General features: G+C 45.5%; 1 protein-coding gene across 2 annotated transcripts in view; it reads left to right on the forward strand.

Annotated features, from left to right (window-relative positions):
• The window catches only part of NDUFA10 (NADH:ubiquinone oxidoreductase subunit A10), a 64,195-nt gene that overhangs the window by 14,446 nt on the left and 33,120 nt on the right, over positions 1-16,629 (forward strand). The window contains exons 6-8 of one of the 2 annotated variants that reach the window (XM_014842851.3): positions 1,245-1,324; positions 7,430-7,484; positions 8,938-9,023. In XM_014842851.3, coding sequence (XP_014698337.1) covers positions 1,245-1,324; positions 7,430-7,484; positions 8,938-9,023 — 221 coding nt within the window. The remainder of the gene's footprint in view (positions 1-1,244; positions 1,325-7,429; positions 7,485-8,937; positions 9,024-16,629) is intronic. The other variant, XM_044751345.2, reaches the window with a different exon arrangement.

Genomic DNA, 16,629 nt, shown 5'->3' on the forward strand with positions numbered 1-16,629 from the left:
TTTCCATCCTGGGAGCTGGGGTTCTGGTAGGTGCTCAGTGAACGCCTGGCGAGTGGGGGTTCCTGGAAGGGCACGGAACAGCTCCATGTCCTTTGCTGCTGCTGGGAGACCCCGGAAGCTCGCCGTCCTCCTCCCTCTTCCAGTAGTAAACACATACGTGATGTCTGTCTCTGCCTATTTATTGCCAGTCTGCACCTGTTATTACTTGAGTTTTCTCTTAAGGATGATGTGTAATTTAGACTTTCAAGAACATTCCATCAAGGCAAAAGGAGGGAGCTGCAAGTAAAAAATACTTAATTCTTACTCAATGGAATAATTTTGAATACCTTTTAGTATTACAGTGACATTTATTGAGAAAAATGGAGACATATATTCAGAATTCTCTAGATAACTCTTGTTATCTGGGATGATAATATTTCAAAGCAATTTTGAATTCCAAATTAGGACTGTCAACTTTTTAGTTTTTCTAAGTAAAGTCTTGATGAATACTATCACCAACTAAAATTAACACTGTGTGTGGGAAAAGGAGACATTTTAATCAAAGAAACATTGTATCATAATAAGTGTATGTTCTTATATTCTAGTAGGGGAGACCTATAGTAAACAAAGGAATAAATAGGAAATATATCGAAGGGAGGCAAATGCCACGCAGATAATCGAACAGGGTGAAAGATAATGCAACTCAGCCTTTAGCATTCGTAAACTATAAGAGGTGTTAAATATTGAAACTTTGCCACTCATAATTGGAGTTTTAAATTTCTGAAATTGGCTAAGCAAACTTCAGATGCTGAGGGAAGTAGGAGACGGAGAGGTGGTGGGGGATGGTGGGGGTAGAGAAGGGTTTGGAAGGTTGGGGAGAGAGTTGACAGAGAGGAGGGTGGGGAGGATGGATGGGGAGAGGTGGGCCAGTTCCCCCCACGTTGTCTGTAAGGTTTTGTTGCGTGCACTCAAGCATGCAGCGGGACAGGAGAGCCAGGCCCTGTAACTGTGGAAGGGGATTCTTTCTGACCCTAAGTACGCGTCCTAGAGCCTGTGAAAAAGGTCATGCTGCGGGTTCCCGTGGCCAGACTTAGGTGCTCCCTATAGGAGAACGAGAATAATCCTAAGTGGCACCGAGGCCCCTTTCCATCGCCCCGGTGTGTGTGGTTCTAAGAAAAGAGTGTTTCTTGATGTTTCCACATTTTACATGTGCACGGGTAAAAGGAAAAGAAATCTAAAGGTTTCACTTTCCTGCTTTTGTCTAGCCACACGAAATGAAGATCACCTCCGCCTATCTTCAGGACATCGAGAATGCCTATAAGAAAACCTTCCTTCCTGAAATGAGGTGAGTCAAGTGCGTGGTTTCTTTATACGACTAGAGCGCCTTCACGCCTAGTTATTTATGACCGTGGGTGTTGTCCCCGATGTTTTAATCTGTTGCTGATAAGCACAAATGAGAGCAGACATTTCAGTTTGATTTGGTGGGTCTTTGGTTTGCTTATTTTGTCAATGCTTGTTTTCTTTGTTATACTTTTAACATTTTTTGATGTTAGAAGTAAACTGAAACTCTATTTCATTCACAGGTTTTAGCATTAGAGAACTCAGGTATTTTTGCTTTAGGTGACAGATTGCTCAGTGAATCCATACAGAAAATTCATAAGGGAAAAACAGTCTCTAGAGATACTTTTAAATGATATATTAAGCGGTGTTTGGATAAAGGAAAACACCACCAGACCTTTTCTCTTCCTTTCTCCCTCTTTCTTTCTTTATCGAAAGTGCAAGAGAAATGTATTTGCATCCGTGCTGTCCGCCCTGTCTGGCTTGTTGTTCTGTGATGCTGGGGTATCCCTGTGTCAAGGAAGTCATCTGCTTCTATCCCTCACGTCCAGTGAGGGCTAGGTTTTGTGAATAATGCTTTTATGGAAGGTTTCTAGTAGTATTTCTTAAACTTTTTTTAAACTTTGGCCTCTTTTGATGCCTAAAAATCTTATTCCCTTTTTAAAATTTCAAAGTAACTATAAAATTGTGAATGAAAACAAAGTAAGGCATAGTAATTATGGAAGAAATGTTTGATTTTTAAATTGGAACAAGTGTTTGTGCTTATGTTGCATCTGCTTGTTTGTGGTAAGCTTTTCTCTTGTAGGCAGCATAAAACACGGTGCTGTGTGTTCCTTTTCTCCTGTCCTGCTGCTCTGTTTTGGGGACCAGAAGCACAGAAAAAAAGCAGTGTTGTAAACTGCCAGGGGAATGTATCGAGCTGTGTGCATCAACTATCAGAGATAGTTGATCCTAGGATTTCAGTCCCAAAAATCCCTCTTGGAGATCTTCTGGCTACAAAAATATCCCTGAGAAAGGGCTTCCTGGCAAGTTCTCAAATAGGATTTTTCACTGTAACATCAGGGAAATAATGCCTGGATCTGCTTGCAGACCGGCTGAGGTTTCCTTTCACCTTGCAGTTGTTCTCAGGAGCTTATCTTCGTGGACTTCCTGCTCATGAAATATGTTCAGCAACAATTAGAAGAATCCATTGCTTAAACTGGCTGTGCGTACTTGAACTGTATTGGAAGTTGGTTCCTGAAGCCCCAAATGGTCCAGAGGTCAAATGTGCCCCCAGGGTTCAGGGAGGTGTCGCTTCCTGCGGTGCTGACAGTCAGCTTCTTCCTCTTGATGAACTGGCGAAGCATCCTCTCCCTGGTGACTGGATCCCCGTGGGGAGCGGAAGACTGTTCAGATCCTCACGAGTCAGGGCGACAATCTGATGTCCAGCTCTGTTTTTTACATAACTGCCTTGATAGTCGGGTGCAGGCTGCACAGAGTAGGGAAGCTATTGCTTAGTGGTGACCAACGCAGTGGTTCCTAAGAATAGGTTTTTACCAGGTCCTGTTCATGGACCCAGCGTTGCTGGACGCTGCCCTGCACACTCAGTCCCCGGCCCCAGTTCAGTCTGCTGAGCTTCGTGTGCGTCACCATAGCATCAAAAATGCTGGCAGCCTTTGAGGAAGTTTCCTGGGTTTGAACACAGCAGTTCTGTCTCCACAGTGTCATTACCCACACATCATTCCTCAGAAATCACACAGATCAGGGTGTTTCCTACGTCACCGCGGAAACCTCAACTTGGTGTTCGGAGTCCTTGTTAGGAGGCCGCCATGAGAATGGGAGGTGTCAGGTCCTTGTGGTTTCCATGGGCCCTTCCTGGCCTGGGCTAATTCCTGCTGTTACGTGCTGCTCACTCTCACCGGAGGCAGAGGACACACTTGGAGGAAAAAGCTGCCTTGATGTCTTCCTAGGTTGGTTTGAATTTGGATGTTTTTCAAGTGTAAAGGGCTGATGTTGTCATTGCTCAGGAGTTTGAGGCTTACTCCACATTGTTGAGAGGGACCTCTGTTTTTGCAGTGTAAGCCTTACGGAATTTCCAGTTTGGTTTCTTTGTTTCTTCGTCCCCAGCTTCAGCTGCCCAGGGAGGAAAGCGCATATCAGAGCCCTGAGCAGAATGTCTGTTGTGACTGTAGAGCTGACGCTGTTAGCAGGACGTGGAGTCACGCTTCGTGTCTGTTGTGTCTGTAGAGCCGGCACTGTTAGTGGGGTGCAGTTATGCTTCAGCCCTGTAAGCAGCAGCATCATCTTCTTGTTTCCATCTTTGTTCTCCCACTAGTGTCTGCTGCCACTTCTCGCCACCTCTGGCCCAAGCTCCATGCTTTCACTTTTGGTCACCCTTTCTTGTCCACTGCACTGGGCAAGCCAAGATACATAAAAGAGAGGGTTTTTTTGTTGGTGTTTGTATGTTTGTAGCACATGATAGTAACTACAAAATAGGTTTATTTTAACTTCTCTTCCGGAAAAGAAGGAGCCCTCACCCACTTGCCGGTTGCCTTGCAAGCTGTACCGTGCGCTCCAGCAGACCACTGCACAGGTGGCCCCTACTGGGAACTGGTTACTCTCTCCTCTGTCAGGGACTTCTGCTGGAGCTGTGCCTTCAGTGGCCTGTGTCATGAGAACTATATGTAGGCATAGGTGTGAATATGTGTGTGTGCTTAATTTGATTTTCCCAAATGACTATCATATTATGGTACAGGTTTTCTTTCTCTGCAGCCCCTGCCCCTCCTGCCCCATAGATTTGTTAAGCCTTGTGCATTTGTTCTCACCGCATGATCTTGCTGTGATTTCAACTCTCGTCTTTTGAACAGGTAAAGTCTGTTCGTTGTTAAAGTGAATTCTGTCCAGCAGCTCAAGCTGTATGGATTGATGAGAGCCACTTAAAGTACAGGTCATTTGTCACATTTAGAAGAAAAAGATGTGAATTTTGTGCAATATGCATTATTTTAAGCATTGAATTATCGAGCGCAATCATGCTGCAGCTTGGTGATGTCCTTGCGTCTTGAGGTTTTGTCTTGGGAATTCACTGTGAAATTTGACTAAAACTACCAAACTTTACATAAAATTTCAAGAAACCTATCGCAAATAGATTATAATCTAAAGTCTGTAAGTCTTTGTGTTTAGAATTCAGAAAGTGTTTTCTCACAGGAACAATTTTAGGTTTCCTGGACTTGTCTATTTTAACTGTCATTTAGTTAAATACTGTACATTTACAAAGAACAACCTTAGAAGATAAAATTGTTAGAGTTTTAGTAGTTAAACAATAAAATCAAAATTGAATAAGCAGAATAGTTTTTAGCTTGAGTGTCAGTGTTTGAAGCAAAGCGCATTTACTCACAGGGTTGCTGGCTGCCGGGGGAGAAGTCCTGAGTTCCTCGTCTGCGTCCGTGCTGACTCGCTGTTAGCTCTTCTCGCTAGCATGTGGTGACACGTGGCAATGCTTCACTGGCCTTGTGTATGTTGAAGACTGCGTGAAGAATGTTGCAGCCTTTTCCAAAATAGTTGTTTTGTGACACTTTAAGAGGCACAGAGAACTAACTACGATAGGAGTGTGTATTTTCTCACTTCTTCAACATTTCTGACCAAAATCCTAGGGATATGTATTATTTATCCTCATTACCTTGACTATGAGTGTATCATAAATAAGAGTGAGCCATAGCTCAGTTTAATAAACATTAGTCCACTCGTTTGTGAACAAGTATTTATTCAGCTCCATAAATGTGACGGTCATTGTCAGTCTTTGCTGGAGGCACAGTAGTTCTTCACACAGGCTAGGGTGGGCCTGTCTGGGAAGACACTTAAGCTGAGATTTCAGAAATGGGAAGGGAGCACTATGTGACCAACCGGATCCTGAGCTTACTTTGTAAATATCCATTCTGAATCTTGTTCTTGGACAGCTAAGGGACTGGAGGAGCCCCCTGGAGGGGACTCTGTAACTTCAGGAAGCAGCGGGCATGGGGCTCCCTGTGGCCTTGAGAGCTCTGTGGGGACAGGCTGCTCTTGCAATAGGATTTGAGTTGGCTCCTTGGGCCTTCGAGGGTATCTCCACATCGCTGAGACCCAGCTAGCCGCTGTCTTTATTTTAGCCTCCCTTCGGAAGTTGTGGGACCGAGAGGTGGGTGTGACCCAGCACAGGTCACAGGATGAGTTTGCCCTCTGTTATTCTTCGGTTTGTTGTTACTGAGGCATTTAGTGCGATGCTCTGCCCATCATCAGCACCCAGAAAGTAGATGTCTATTGAATCAAGTCACATGGAAGATGGAAATGTTAGGCCGTAACATTGGTTCTGTAGGTTGTTTTCAGTAGATGGTCTGAGGTCTCGAATTCCTCAAGGGCAGGAGCCCTGTCTTGTCACCTTGTTCACCCCACACAGTACCTGCTGCCTGGCGGGGGCTTGGTGAGTGTCTGCTCAGTTCTGTGTGTTGAAAGGCCCTGTCCTGTATTTTCCTGACCTCTCATGCTCACTCTGTGACAGGTCCATCCAGGATGACCCTTCACATTGTGTGAGAAAGAATAAAGTTATCTCAGTGATCATCCGGGAGGGTTTACAGCCTTTCTCTCCTACACACTTTAGGTTAATTTTGACTTACGCGACTTGCAGAGGGACATCACTTCCCTTTGTCACCGTGTACCTTTCTTGTCATAGTAACACTGTGTTGCTCCAGGCAGTTGAGAAGGATACGCAGTAAGTCCTGTACTTAGGGTGGCGTCGAACTTCCCAACCTCAGTGGCAAATGCAGTGAGTTTATTCTCCTAACTTTAGGGACTCGTCACGCGTTGTGTTTGTGGTTTCTGACATTTCCATTCATGGTTATAGGGATCCAAGGAAGGCGGTGGTCTAGCTGCAGTTAGAAGCTGTTACCTAGTTGGATAACTTTCTTTGAATTGTATAATATGGGCTAACTGCAGTGCCTAAAAACATTTTTCTTACACTGTGGAATTAATATGAGCCAATAGTAATGATAGTTAACACAGGTACCTTACCTATGCTAACTCGGTTAATTCAACCAGCGGCCCCAACTGAAGGCGGTTAGCAGAGTTGGTGATGTTCGAAACCGTTAGAGTGGGTCGTATGTGGATTGCTGAGTATGGCTTGTACATTCTTGGGGTGTTTACTCTACATTTAATTCCCATCCGTAGGAGGATGTTCTGTTTTAAAGATACTTAAATAAGAAAATGTCCCTCATTTTTGCCATGCGAAGATCATGGGAAGCCATAGTCCATCCGTGGCATCTGCTGTCCCCTTGCCGGAACCTGGGCTCAAACAATTCTGCAGTGACATGCTGTCCAGTGGGCCTCTTGGTCTAGGTAGCCTTGCTGGCCTCTGGCTGGGGTTGTGACCTCAAATCTCCCCCTGGTTTGTCTGGAGGTGGTGGCAGACGCAGCTTCCTTCTTTTGCCAGGTACAGACTTATCAGCCTGCTGGTCTTAAGGCATCTCCTGGCTGGGCAGCCTGGTCTCTAAATGACAGTACACATGGCAAGGAAATGGGCAAAAGTGCTGGAAATGGCAATCTCCTGCTGCCTTCTTGCTTGGACCCAGTGTGTCCAGACTCGGGACTCAGGACGAAGGGAACTGAGTTGCTGCTCTTCTTTTGCATAGTTTGGTGGAAACAGGTTATTTGGAGGCTTTCTTTAGCAGCAGGTAATCTGTGTGAGTCTCCTACCCCCCAGCATTTGGCGGCTCTCTGTGCCTACGTCTCCGTGCGGCCTTTTCTACTCTGTACTCTCCTGTAATGAGTGCTGCAGCTGAAGCTGGTCTGTGAGGCAGCAGAAGTGAGCCGTGTGCCCTGTCCCTGGTGGATGCTGGTCTCGCGCCCGTGGGGTGGGGGCAGTGGAGTAGAGAGAAGGGAAGCCAGGAAAGGGACCTGCTGTGTCCATCCAGCCGTGAGCCCATTTCTGCTTCTAACTCGTCCTGAGCAGTCCAGCCGTGTGGGCCGGAACAGGCCCAGCACAGTTCCCAGTTCAGAGAGGGTGACTCACGTTTTAATATCTGTGGGAGACTTTAATGTTATACATTCATTTGTACACTAATGCAAGCTTGGGAAATTTGCATTGAACTTCATCTTTTTCTTACAGTGAAAAATGTGAGGTTTTACAGTATAGTGCGAGGGAAGCTCAAGATGCAGAAAAGGTAAGAAAATGTCTGAAAAGTTTATAATTATTAAATTTGATTCACGTATAGGGTTCTCGCAAATCTGATAATCAGTTTGGCTCCCACTGGTCTTAGAAATGTTTGCGTTTGATAATCTAGCAGTTCCAGGCCAGCCCATTGCAGCCCCTGGTCTGGAGGTTTTGATTTTCTTCTACATAATTCAGTTTCTATCGTCTTAGAATTATAGAATGGTAAACATTCAAAGAACCTTGGGTTATCTGCTCCAACATTTTTATTAAACAGAGGGTAAAATTGAAAGTTGGATTAAAAACGGGAAAGATTTAGTAATATAAGGACATCAGCTTTCCCCATATTAGTAGGTGTGTTTTGTGAAATTCAAGTCAATCTCAGTGCAATTAATGAGTAATAGCCAAAAAATTTTGAGAAAGAATAATGCAGGAACATCTGCTCTCCCAAATACAAAAACATTGCAAAATTATGGTAATGAAAGCACTGCAGTATTAATACAACAGTTAATAAATAGCTTAATGGAGCAGAAATAGGTGCATGTGTGTGCTCATGCGTGTATGTATGTGTGTGTGACTTTGGTAACGTCAGTACTCTAAAGGATAATAAAAAATGAAGCAGAGGAAAATGGATTATTATTAACAGTGTTAACGCTGTTGACCGTCTAGTTGGTAAAAAAAAAAAAGTCCCATATTTTATATCATATATTAAACATAAATTACTAAAAAACAACACAATAAAAGGTATAAGAATTCAAGAAGAACATAAAGGTTGAGCTGTAGGTGGCAATATTACAGAGAAAGCATTGCGAGTCGACAGCTTTAATCAAAGCACACCTCAGCTGCCATGCAGCATGGGGACAGCGGGCAGAAAGTTACCGCGCCAGCTGTTTACAAAGAGAATAGTGGTCTCCTGAGACAGAGGGCAGTCGAGTCCCGGCTCTGGGAACAGCGTTAAGAATTCTTCTTAGACTTGGTTCGTTCTCCTCAGACTGATTAAATTGCGATCATTTCTTTCCCAACCTTCTGTTTCTGTGATGCTGATTTGTTTTTAGATTATTTTTATACCTGTTTAGATGGCACCTTTTTGAGAAGAATAATACATTGTATCTCAAAGACTATGCCATTTGAATTCATAATTGAATGTACTCCCCTGTGACCCAAGTGCTAGGCAAGGCACCCACATTGAGGACCAGCAGCACCCTGTGACCCCCAAGTGCTGGGTGAGGTGTCCACGTTGAGGACCAGCAGCACCCCGTGACCCCTGAGTGCTGGACGAGGTGCCCACGTTGAGGGATCATCATAGTCCACTGCTTCACTGAAGGCCATCCGTCTGACTTTTCTTTTTGACTTTCATGGTGTGATTGTTCCTGCCAGATATTGGTAGCTTTAATGTATTAAGAAGTTATCTCATTTAGATTTCTGAGCTGGGACTCTGCCTTACAATCGGCATTCTCTCTGTCTAGGTGGTAGAGGATGTTGAATACCTCAAGTATGACAAGGGGCCGTGGCTCGACCAAGATGACCGGACTTTTCACCGTCTGCGGATGCTGTGAGTCTGCGACCTTGGGAGCTGCTGGGACGGCAGGGGGCTGATGTTCTGAGTGCGGTACACTGGGTTCCTTGCCTGCTGTGGGAACTTAGAGGATTTTGAAGGAATTATGTTTCAAGTTAGGTGTCGACACTGCTGAGACTTAGGTGTGTTTCCTTTTTCCTTGCAAACAGGCTCTTGTGTTCTCTGTCTGACGGTGAATTCACTGATTGCTGTTATTGACTCAACAGCTGTTGTGCTTCTACTACGTGCCAGGCACTGTTCCAGATTAGGGCGTATGGTATCAAATAAAACTCTGGCTCTTACCGAGGATACATTTTATGGAAGAGATAGAGAGTGCTCAAACCAATAGGACTGTGTTGGGCGCTAAAGGCCATGAAGAAAGGTAACCCTGAGCAATGGGACAGTAAGTAGCTGGGGTGTGAGTGACAGAGGGCACTGTTGGGGGTTGGGGCGAGGAAGGACTCTCTTCTGAAGAGGCCCGAGTTGACACAAGGACTGGGCCCTGTGGCATCTCGGGGTGAGCAGGGGCAGGGATGCCGGCAGGTGGAAAGGCTCTGAGGTGGGAGCACAGTGCGAGGGTGGGCCCAGCAGCCAAGCCAGTGTGGCCCGAGCCAGGGACAGTGGAGGAGGGGAGGCCGCGGTGAAGGAGAGGAGCTCACAGGGCCTTTGGTGCTATGCTAAGGACTTAGAACTTTTTTCTGAATAAGAAGCCGTTTTGGGTTTGAGCAGAGGAGGGGTCTGATGTGACATACATTTTAAAAGATCATTCTGGATAGTGTGAGGGGTCCTTGGTATCTTCTAAATAGAAAATAACAGCCATACCAATCTAAGTAGGAAAAAAAATGCTATCTCCATCCTTACCCCTCTCAAAATGGCTCTTGTCAAGGAAATGGACCTCCTTACTCAGTCTCTTGGTGAACCCCGCCCTGTGGCTGCAGATACCATAGTTGCCCACCTTAGGTCACAGCCCAGACCTTTTCCCTCAGTGCCAGACATGCGTCTCTGCTGGCTGGCCAGCGTCTTGCTGTGTGTCAGCACACAGCCTTCTACAGGTCACCCTCAGATGTGCTCAGGGCTCCTGTTCCATCCTTGCCCTGCCGTGCCCGTCCCTCTGCCTGGAGCCTGCCCCTGCCGGCTCTTCGGGTGATCTTGTGCTTCCGTCCCTCCTCCTTGGACGGGCCCTCCCTGTGCTCTCTCACCTTCTCCCCTCACCGTGCTTGTGCTCCTGGTGGAGTGTCCTACACCTTCCTGTGTGGGTCAGAGCCTTTGGTGACCCTCCCTTGTGGGGTTGCTGCAAATCGCCACTGTCCAGAGTTCTCAAGGACCTCAGTGAATCTGCTAGGCCCCAGACACAGCCCTTTCTGTCCCCATTTCTGTCCCCACTCTGCACAGTCTCCCCAGCTTCCCTTGGTCCTCAGGATCAATCACTCCAGCTCAGGACAGCGACCTCTGCCTCTTTCAGCCGCTGGGGCAACATGAGGGGCCCCAAAGCCCAGGTGTGATGTTGGCTTCTCATTTAACAAAGCTGCGACTGGGTGGTCTGGTGGAGGCCTTTCGCCCCTGGACACCTTGTCCTCAGCCCCAGCTCCAGATGGTAGCGAGATGGCACTAAATCCTGCTGCCAGTGTAGCTCTCTTACAGACCGCAGCAGAGTGCTTTCACCAGTTGGTGCCTTGACAGCCTTCAAGAGGCCATTCCACCGTTCTGTCAGGCCAGCTGTGTCCAGGCGATGGGAGAGCAGTTGGCATGGTGAATGTCATGCTCACGCAGCCATTGTTGTACTTCCTTTGCCATGAAATTTCTCAGTCAGGACCCCATCATGTGGATGACCATGTGTGTGAGTGTCCTGGGGCTGCTGTAACGAATGACCATCCCCTGGGGGGCTTAAACAACAGAAGTTTATTCTCTCTCAGTTCCAGAGGCCACAAGTCCAAAGTCAGGGGCAGCAGGGCCATGTTCCCTCTGAAGGCTCTGAGGAGAATCCTTCCTTGCCTTGTCCAGGTTCTGGTGGTTGTTGGCAGGCCCTGGCGTCCCTTGGCGTGTGGCCACACCACTCCCATCTCTGCCTCTGTCTTCACGTGGCATTCTTCCCTGTGTGTCTGGGTCTGAATTTCTTCCTTCTGGTAAGGATACCAGTCATGATCACATTTTAACTTACATCTGCAGAGACCCTGTTTCCAGATAAGGACACATTCACAGGTTCCAGGTGGACATGAATTTGGGGAGACACTAGTCAACCAGTACACTGTGTGTGTTTTGGGGGTCCCTAAGCCACTCCCACACTTGGGAATTCGCTAGAAGGACTCGGGAAACTCAGCATAAGGTTGTAGCCATGGCTAAAATTTGTTACAGTGAGTTAGTCGGCATACACAGCAGGATGAGTAAGGAAAAAGGCACGGCGAAGTCTGGCATAATCTGTGGACAACTTCCCGGCCTCCCTCCCTCCCACGAGGGAGACACTAAGCGCGTTGCTTCGTCCAGTATGAAAAATATGGGAACACATGGCCAGTATTTCTGCCCAGAAAGCCCATTAGACACTCAGTGCCCAGAGTCCTTACTGGGGCGGGCCTGTGGGCTCCTCTGCCTTAGCACCTACTCAAACCCAGACTCCCAGAAAGCAGGCAGGCGTTCACCACATATCACAGTGTGCCCAGTGTGCAGGGTTCAGTGGCCCAGCCTTAACGGCATAGGCACATTCTGGAAACTGTTCCCAGACACCAGCCAAGGGAGACAGCAGTCTCAGGCTTGCTCTGTTGATGGCAATGGAAAAGGCACTCTTTGGGTACATGAGCTGTGCTTCTGGCAGAAATGTGTCAGACAGAGAAGGCAAATCTCAACCCAGGAAATGTAATTTTCCTATGAGGGTAGATGGCTAACCCTCTATGGTGGAAGGGACCCCATGTAATGACCCCCCATTGTGCCCCCAGGGGCAGGACTGTGCTGGAGGCTCAGCATTGGCTTCTGCTGTTGGCATGCTGGGCACACACAGTGGCAGGCCCAGATCAGTTTTGGGGAGCACAGGCCTAGGTGTTGAGTCCATGGGTAGCCTCCATCCTGCGCTGGTGCCCACCCACTCTGTCACCCCCTTGGGGAAGCACCGGCAGAACTGGGCTGGGCATGCTGGACCTTCCACCATGCAGCACACACTGTCCAAGGTCGCAGTTTTTCTCTGGATAACGAATGCACTTGTTTTTCTAGACTTGGCTAATAGGAGTATATATAGAAACACTGACTCCATCAGTTTTCCATATCCTATGCTTGAAAGTGAATAATTTTTCATTTTGAACCTGTTGACTTAGTTATTAAAACTAAGACTTAAAATTTTATTCATTTTTAACAGTTTTTGTTTTGTGTTTTAAGATGGAAGAAATAGCAGCACGTTTTATACCAATGGGAAAGATTGAGGGGACGGGGGGATTGATGCAGAGACAAAAGGCGAGTTCCTGGAGGAGGATGTGAGTGGGCGTGAGAGGGGGTGGGCTGGTGCGCCGGTGGACAGTTCCTGCTTCTTAGGGGAAGGCGGGGAATGGGTGGGGTCAGGTAAGTGGGTATGCACCGTGGGCACGTGAAAGTTCTCTGCCAGTTGCTTCCATCTTCATAGTGAAATGGAGACCAGGTCATCAGCGGGAGTGGCAGTGGTGGGGGTGTGTTGGAGGTTTGAGGAGGGAACAAAAGGTGCAGAAAGCTGTCGGGCGAGCGGGAGAGGACTGCAGAGGGCAGCGGGCGGGGGATGGTGCACGGGAGGACCATGGTCATGCATAAATGGGCTGGGGATGGTGCACGGGAGGACGGTGGGCACGCTTGAAAGGTGCAGGAGGCTCCTGCAGCGGCCTTCAGCTGCGGGCGGGCGCGCTGTCAGGAAGAGGCAGTGCTTTGACAAGAGTGAGGCTTTGCCAAGTGATATGAGAGGGCGGCAAAGCTGAGCGTGAGTCTAATGACGGGTCTGATCTGGGTAAGCAGTGGGGAGGACACTGAGAAGATGGAGGGTCAAGTGGGTTAGAGGCCAGAGTCATACCCGCTCATGAGAGAGAGGTGGGAAACAACATCCAAAATGAAACCAAATGTCCCGTGATTCTGCCACGGCAGCCAGTGTTCGCGGTTTAACGCAGGCTCTCCCAACCTTTTTAAATGTGTATTTCTTGATGAAAACTGTCTTGCATATATCTTTGTATTCTGTTTTTTAATATCATGAGCATGTCCTTCTTTTATTAAACATTTAAGAATTTGCTTTTTTAGTGGCTACTCATGTATGCTGTTTGAATCCATTGATTAAGTTACAGTTCAGGGTCTGCAGATCGTGGCCTGTGGGCCGAATTCAGCCCTCGGCTCCTAAGAGTGGTTCTTACATTTTTAAAGGATTATAAAAAATAAAAGGGATATGCGACAGAAACCATCTGTAGCCCTCGAAAGCTAAAATATTTACTCTCTGGTTCTTTACAGAAAAAGTTTGTCGGCCCCTGAGATGCAGCATAAATCCATTTACCATTTCTTTAATGTCACTCATTTGGGTTATTTCATTTTCTTCATATTCATGTTCTGCACACTTGTAATAATGAGCATATTGTACACTGTTTTGTTCCATTTTAGGTTACTCTCTTAAGGTATAAAGTTGGAGTTCTTGTTGTAGGAATGCATTTTACAACTATTGATGTATCAGGAAATTGTTCTCCAGACAGCGTGTACCGGTTTGCATACTCGTACCTGTCTTCTGAAAGTCCCTACTGAGACAGGAGAGTTAAAACAAAAAGCAAACAATTGTGATTTTGAGACTAAAGAAAAGTATTTGCTTTGTTTTTGCATTTTATAAACACTGAACTTTAAACAGTTTATATTTTTATTGGCTATTTTTTTGTCCTTTGTGAATTTTCTTTTCGTGTTTATTGATCTTTTTAAAGAACCAGTTTTTTGTTTGTTGGTTTTCTCTGTTTTTCTATTTTCAGTTTCATTGACTATCTGTTCTAGTTTTTATTCCTCTTTTTATCTGCTTCCTTTAAGCTTCAATTGCTCTTCTTTCTCTAGTTTCCTAAGGTAGAAGGTTATGTGATTGGTTTTTAGGTCTTTTTCTTTTCTAATAAATGCATTCAATGCAATAAATTTCCCTCTAGTTTAATTTCATGTGGTCTGAGAACATACTTTGTGTGATTTCTCCCCTTTTCCATTTGTTAAGATGTTTTCTGTGGTCCGGAATGTTTTCTATATTGATTAATGTTCCAGTTGAGCATGAGAAGTGTCTGGATTCTGCCCTTGGTGAATGGAGTGTTCTAAATGTCAGCTAAATCAAGCTGATTGGTGGCGGTGTTCAGGCTATCCGTAGCCTTACTGCTCTTCTGTCTGCGGGATCTACCAGTTGCTGAAGGAGGGGCATTGAAGTCTTCAGCTGCAGTAGCAGATTTGTCCTTCTCCTTTGACTTTTGTTTGTTTTTGCCTTATGTATTTTGACACTCTGTGGTTAGGTACATACATGTTTAAGATTGTTGTCTTCTTGGGGAATTGACCCTTTATCGTTATGTAATGCCCATCTCTATCCCTGATCATTTTTCTTGTTCTGAAGCCTGCTTTGTCTGAAGCTAATCTATCTATCCCAGTGTTTGATTAGTGTAGGCATGATAGTATGTCTTTCTGCATCCCTTTACTTTGAGCCTGAGTCTTTGTATTTGAAGTGGCCTTCTTGTAGACAACATACAGTTGGGTCTTGTTTTTTTTTTATCTACTATGACAGTCTCTTATCTTTTAGTTGGTATATTTGAACAGTTCACATTTAAAATGAGTATTGACATATTTGGACTGATTTTTACCATGTTTCTCACTATTTTCTACTTGTTGCGTTTTTCTTTGTTTTCTTTTCCTGCCTTCTCTGGTTTTAATGGAGCATTCTATGTGATTGCATTTTCTCTTCTCTTAGCATATCAGTTGTACTTTGTAAAATTTTGTTGTTTTTACTGTATTTTCCGTCTACATTTACAGTTCATCTAAGTCTGCTTTCAGATGGCCCTGCTGCTCCGTGGGCAGTGCAGATACCTGAGAGTAGGGTGTCCCAGGTCCTCCTCCTGCCCTGTGGCTTTGCTGACATCCACTCCACTTTATGCTCTAACCACCCAATACGTTGGACTGTTATTCCAGGACAAGTAATTGATTTTCAGTTTTTTCATCTTTTCTTTTGTTGTAAGGACAAGAGTGACAGCTTCCAAGCTGTTTTCTTGTTGGAGCTGAAACTGAAAGTCCCTCTTTATTTTTTAAAACTCTGTAGTTAACTTTATTTTTTGTCTCGATGCTTACGTGTGTATAAGTTTTTGTAAACTTACCTAAATGGTATTATGTACTGCGTCATTCTGAACGTTCTTTAAAAACCTGTATCCTTTCTTTTAACTACTGTGTAGTGTTCTGCCTCTAGGTCAGAAATCTCAAACTGTTAACCTTGATCATAGTTATACATAAGTGTATCTGGAAGGTGTTTCAGAAACGTTTCTTGATTCCACAGCACTCCTGCTGGGTCAGGGCTCCCCTAATTTTACAGGTCAGGAAACCCTGGCACAGAGAGCTCTGGCTCGCCATGGTCACATGACATGGTGTCACGTGATTCCAGGAGGCGTGGCCTTCTGGCTCGAGGGCACCCTCCCTGCTACCATCTTGCCTTCCCTCCTCTCACTTGCTCAGGCTTGAATTCTGGTGGGACCATCACCTCCTCATTCAACCATCATCCTGCTGGAACCCTCCTTTTCTCTACTGACCCCTGTACCTTCCCGAGTCCCACGCTAAGGTCAGTGTGTTCATCTCCAATGATTTCTCTCCCTTATCTTTTTCTCTTATTGCTGCTGCCTTTGGAGTTTGATTCCCTCATTCTTGATCACTATTCCTATGGTCAGTAATTTCTTCCTGCCCATCCCTTGTACACACACCTACCAGGTTGATTTTCATAAAAATGTCACAGTGACCCTATTTTCTTTTTACTCAGAATCCTTCAGTGGTGTATCTTTGTTTAGTCACGAATCCAAATTTCATTTCCTAGAATTAATTCAGAGTCCTAACCATTTGGTTCTGCCTCCTCCATCAGGATGCCCACAACCTCCTGAATCCATTACCTCTCCCACCTGCCCGGTAATTGTCTAAACATCTGAGCATTCTTCGAAGCCTGGTTGTATTTACCTCTTTTTTTACCTTGAAACATTTTCTTAACTTTTCCAGGCGTTGGTTTTATATAGATTTACATGTGATTCTTGTTAGTATTGACTGCTGCTGGGCAGAACATGTGAGATATCATGTAAGAAAAGGTGACTCTCCTAACATCCCCCTGAGACCAGGCAGAGTGGGAGGACTTTTCACCTCCTTCCGTGGGTAACACAGTGTCGTTTTCCAAACGTTTACTGGCACGTGTGTTATCTTGATTCTAGACCATGTCCAAAATTCATGTCTTAAAATTGTTATATTAGTACATACTTAGTTGTGTGGTTATTGGAGCATAAAGATCCTATAATTCCTGCAAAGTTGACCAATTACAGCATTCAATTAATTGTTTCAATTTAGTTTACTGTATGGTCTTGTCCTTTCCGTCTCCCAGCTTTCTTCTCCTGTGTCCCCCAAGGATATGTCATAACCACTAAACAAT

This window comes from Equus asinus, chromosome 19 (genome assembly GCF_041296235.1).
Source record: "Equus asinus isolate D_3611 breed Donkey chromosome 19, EquAss-T2T_v2, whole genome shotgun sequence".
Lineage (NCBI taxonomy): Eukaryota > Metazoa > Chordata > Mammalia > Perissodactyla > Equidae > Equus > Equus asinus.